At 45.3% G+C, this 5,160-nt stretch overlaps 1 protein-coding gene across 1 annotated transcript; it reads left to right on the forward strand.

Moving 5' to 3' along the window:
- Positions 1-3,687: 3,687 nt before the first annotated feature.
- Positions 3,688-4,639, forward strand: LOC133909999 (uncharacterized). Its single transcript, XM_062352523.1, has 2 exons — positions 3,688-4,508; positions 4,615-4,639. Exons 1-2 carry the CDS (start codon positions 3,688-3,690, stop codon positions 4,637-4,639), a joined length of 846 nt encoding a protein of 281 aa, XP_062208507.1.
- The last annotated feature ends 521 nt before the right edge of the window (positions 4,640-5,160 follow it).

Genomic DNA, 5,160 nt, shown 5'->3' on the forward strand with positions numbered 1-5,160 from the left:
GGCTCCATCTTTGCCTTCCAAAACTGAAAATGAACACTATCGAAAACACACGATTTTGTGGAATATCTATCTGACGCCATTTGTGAGTTAGATCAATATAGAAAAGCAACAAGGCTCGGATACTAATTGTATGATCGAATATGCGCAAATGACCCAATCATAGAGGGGTGAATGATTGTGGAAGCTAAATTTAAAATTTAAATCACTCTAATCAAATATGCAAGTTAATCGTGAAATTCAGTTCGGGACAGACATCTATCATGTCACTAAAAGCGATGCCTAGAAAAAACTAACAGTTGGATTGCCCTCAACTTTTTTTCCGTAGAAACTAGATAATCGTGTGAAACTATTCCCACAAGAATCAAGTCAATCGGATCTCTAGTTTTAGATATATGAAATTCGCAAACAGACTGTTCTATATAGTGACATGAAACGCGAATTGATTAAACCCTAATCTATTATTAATCAAGAAACACGAATTTCCAACCAATCAAAACTTTCATGGACTTACCAAGATGCTCTAGGATGACTTTGGATGGATTCAATCAAGTCTTACTATGATGGAGTAAAAAATCCACGAAATCCAAAAGTGGCGGCGAAACATGAACAAAGAATGGTGATCAAGATCAAAAAATTTACTCATCATCTTACTGAATATGATCTTTATTATGTAGATGAGTTACAAGGTGCATACACAACACCCTTACAAGGATTTTCACGAAATTCCAAAATCCTAGATGCAAACTCTATGTTCTTCTCTAGGTTGTTCTCGTTCTACTTTCATGAGCCACAACCCCTTCATATTTATACTACCAGGCCCAACACCAAGCCAAATCCTTTTCCTAATCGTATCCTAATAGTACGCGAACTACCAAATAACCAACATCCTTTCCATAACCGAATCCAAACTGGCCTAAGTCCTTCCCCAACTCTTTATGGAACAAGACTCTGTGACTTCCACGTGTCACACACACATCTGGTTGGACCACAGCCCCACCATACCATGTACTCAAACGACTATATCATTCGACCACATGTTCATCTAGTTGAACCACAGCCCGACCATGACCAGTGACCATGACTTCATGTGTAGTATTCGCTAGCCCAATCGTCCCGCGTGACCTCTTGACTGCCTTGACCTTAGTTCTTCCTTGAAGCTAGTCCCAGTCCCTGTCACCAACCATGTCGCCTTAGGACGACACATGCACATGAATAAAAACTAACAACGAAATCTAAGCACAAGTTTCACAAATTTGACTCACGTTAATCCGTATAGCACCACTCACACGAGTATATTGCACATATAAAAAACACAAATCATATTATGCTACCAGAAGCATATCAAGCAACATCATATTGTGAAGTTACGAATTAACACTTTGATTTTGCCAATTTCACTAAAATAGTCCATGGTTCATCAAATGATCTCACAGCGGGCACTGGCTAGGGATGGGCGGAGTAGTTGAGACCGCACCGCACGATGCCATTCCACGGTGCCGGGGGTGGCATGGCATGGGTTCCAGCCGTGCGCGCAGGGGTTGGGTTCGATCGGCGTCCCAAAACCAGTGAGCACATCCATCGTAGGGATGCATGGATTCGATCTGTTGTAGCGTGCATGCAAATCATGTTTTGTCAAGTGGCCGGAAATAGGGGCCGGTACATACTGACAGTGGCATGCAGTCCGCACTAGTGTTGCTGCACATGGATGGATTGGAATTATAATATGGACGAAGGATGCATGCACTGCTCTTGCTTGAAAGATCGACTCGATGAGGACGCAAAAGTCAGCAACAACCGGTCGTCCCTTGAAAAACGAGAAGTGAGAAAAATTCCACCCATATTGCATCTCACCGCCGTGCGAAACACGTACTACATTTCTTGTTGTCAAGTAGCTAGCAGACCATGCGCTGCCTGATTGCGGCTGCTCGCATCCACATTATTTCTTGTTGCTTGCTCTTCATGGATACGGGTCGGCTTTCCATCTCAGGGAAGGTTATTTGTTGCCGCGAACGCGGAGTCTAATCCCGCGACCCATGCATATACTTGCGATTCTGATCTCTATTCGTTAATGTATGATCGATGTCCTAGAAAGCATGAGCTGTTCCTAGACGACATTTTATTTCTTCGTATATTTCATCAAACGGATGACACTGTTGTATTTTTATGGAAATTTTAATGTGAGAAATCTCTTTTTGGTCTCGAGTTCTGCTGCTTGGTCCAGCCCTTTCTCGTTTTCGGCCCAGGCCCGTCTGCTCTCTGTATATATACAGGCTGCTAGGGTTTCGGAAAAATGAGAAAAAGAAAAAGGGGAAGGGATAAGGGAGCTCGGGCGATGGGTGCTGGCGGCGGCTGCCTCCTCTCCGAGTCCTGCGGGATTTGCTCGGCTGGAGGTGCGCCTGCTGCCGTTGGAGGCCAGATCCGAATGGAATCGCTCGGCTGAAGGGGTGCGCGGTTGGATCAGAGGGGGTTCTCATCCCTGTGATGTTCGTGCTCCTTTGACCCCTATATCTATCTCCTCCTTTCTCCTATGGGGGGGGGGGGGCAGAGCATGAGATTGACTCACATCTTTTGTTTTCCCTTCCATATTTTATGTTTTGCTTCTCGGCTGTGCACTGGAGTTGAGCTCGAGCTATTGTCGGGCTGTGGCCGGTGCGGCTGGTGCTGGGAAGTAAGAATTTGGTGGTATTCCAAGCAGCAGTGCCGAGGTTTGCCCACACGTGCCGTCGCAGTGTGGTAGGGCTTTGTATCTCCGATCTCCTCTCCCTTCCGGCAACAGCGGGTGATAGGTTTTCTAGGACAGCGGCTGAAGAGCCGTGCCTAGCCTCTGTTATTCAGACTTTTGATTGCATCTCTCTGTGAGTATATTTTCTTCTTCTTTGATCTGATCAGAGGCTTGGGATTTTAGTTCAATGATGATTATTTGCATTGAAAATTGTAGAGTAGTCTAAGTAAAGTAGCTTCAGACTTGTATATGATTTCTTAGTTCAGTGCTGCTGCTTACTCAGACCATTATTATTGCTATATCTGGTATATGGTCTCTGATATGTTGATTTAGATCATCCTTATGGCTATAGTTGGTCCCTGGTCCCTCTGAAATGCTAGTTCAGTATATTGGTGGAGGTGGTACTGTTATGTAGATGGTATGATCTGATTGAATCTCTTCTGGAGGTCTGATTTTGATACTTTCAGCAGCACTGTTTATGTATGTCCAGACTTTGAGTTTACTTATATACATGTTCTGAAGCTAGTTGAGGCTTAGACTAAACTCAATTGGTGATATGCAATTTTGCAATGTTTAGGGAGCAGGTTCTATGAGACCTGGGGCCAAGTGTTGCAAAATAAATCTGAGAACAATGTTATACTTAAGTTCTGTCCTCCCTGTTCAGTTTCAGCAGCTAAAGTTCACATGATCAGTACTTGTTTATCTGTTATATTGCAGTCCTACTTTGTGCTATCATGTGTATTGGAGTCATGTTGCTTATCTATAGCTCTTTCATTTATGGAATATTGATATATATGCTCATATATTCGCACTATACTCAACAATCCAGAAAACCTAGTAGTGCTTCAGTAATAGCTAGTTCCTCCTCCTCTGGTCTCCCTCCGTCATCCTCGGATGCAATCAAGCCCGAGAGCTTTGATGGGACTGACTTTAAGCGCTGGCAAGCCCGTACGAGGCTGTGGTTAATGGAGCTCGGATTGTTCTGGGTTCTCACTGAAGAGCCGCCCGCCCCTCAAGGGGAAGCCGTGCTAGACGAGGTCGAAAGAACGCGTCTCGGCGCGTTAAGGGCCCGTTGGGAGAAGGCGAATGCCTCAGCTCTGGCACGTCTCTTGGCCGTCCTGTCGAACAGGCTGTTTGATATCTATGTGGGCTTCGGGGAAGCGCGGAAAGTGTGGATGGAGCTGAATGACAAGTATGCAGAAAGCGATAACGGCAACGAGTCCTTTATGGTGGCAAGCTATCTGAACTTTCGCATGGGAGATGGCAGATCAGTCATGGAACAAATCCACGAGTTACAGCTGATCGTGCGGGACTTAGGCCAATACGGCTGTGTCCTCCCTGAGAACTTTCAGGTTAATGCCATACTGGCCAAGCTGCCTACTTCTTGGCGTGACTTCGTCACTGCACGTCGACACTTAAAGCAGCGGTTGACTCTTAATGAGCTCATTGCTGCTATAAATGTTGAAGAGAAGTCAAAGGCAGGCTATGGTGGGGTAAAGGCGCCCGCTCAAGCTAACCTTGTCGAGCACAAGAACCATACTGGGAAGAATGTGAAGAAAGAAAAGGTCAAGCCTGGTTATTCCGGACCGAAGACTAATGTTATGAAAAAGAAGAAAAAGCCTGAGATCGTCTGCTACGTCTGCGGTGGGTTGGATCACAAAGCCAACAGATGCCGCGACCGCAAAGGCAAGGGACCGACACCTGACCAGCAAAAGGTTGCCAAAGCCCAAGTGCATGTGGCAGTTGCAACAGTCGATGTTTCCGGCAAAGGCGACTCCACTACTGGGTATGTACCTGAGGCCTTTATGGCAAATTCACTAGTTAGTTGGTGGGTTGATACAGGTGCAACGAGGCATATTTGTGCTGATCAGACATGTTTTACTTCTCTTCAGGGCGCAGATGGTGGATCCGTACTGATGGGGAACGGGGTCTCGGCAGCAGTGCGCGGAGTAGGACAAGTAAGCCTGAAGTTGACTTCTAGCAAGACTCTTGTCCTGAAGGACGTGCTGTTTGTTCCTACCATGACCCGCAATCTACTCAGTGGATCGATGCTGTGCCGGCAAGGAATAAAATTAGTCTTCGAGTCGAATAAAGTAGTGATGACCAGGTGTGGGTCGTTTGTAGGGAAAGGCTATGATTGCGGAGGCATGTTCCGCATTTCTATTCTTGATAGCTCTGCAAATATTTTCTATTCTTCGTATTCTAATAAGAACATTGATATTTGGCATTCTCGCTTGTGTCATGTTAATAATGAAGCAATTGTGCGTTTGAGCAAGATGGATCTTATTCCTTCATATAAATATGATAAGAGCCATAAGTGCGAGGTGTGTGTGCAAGCTAAGTAGCCCCGTAAACCGTTTCATACGGTCGAGGGGAGAAGTACCTCGCCACTTGAGCTGATCCATTCTGATCTTTGTGAGATGAATGGAATATTAACC

The sequence above is a fragment of the Phragmites australis genome, chromosome 2, assembly GCF_958298935.1.
Source record: "Phragmites australis chromosome 2, lpPhrAust1.1, whole genome shotgun sequence".
In the NCBI taxonomy this organism is placed as follows: Eukaryota; Viridiplantae; Streptophyta; class Magnoliopsida; order Poales; family Poaceae; genus Phragmites; species Phragmites australis.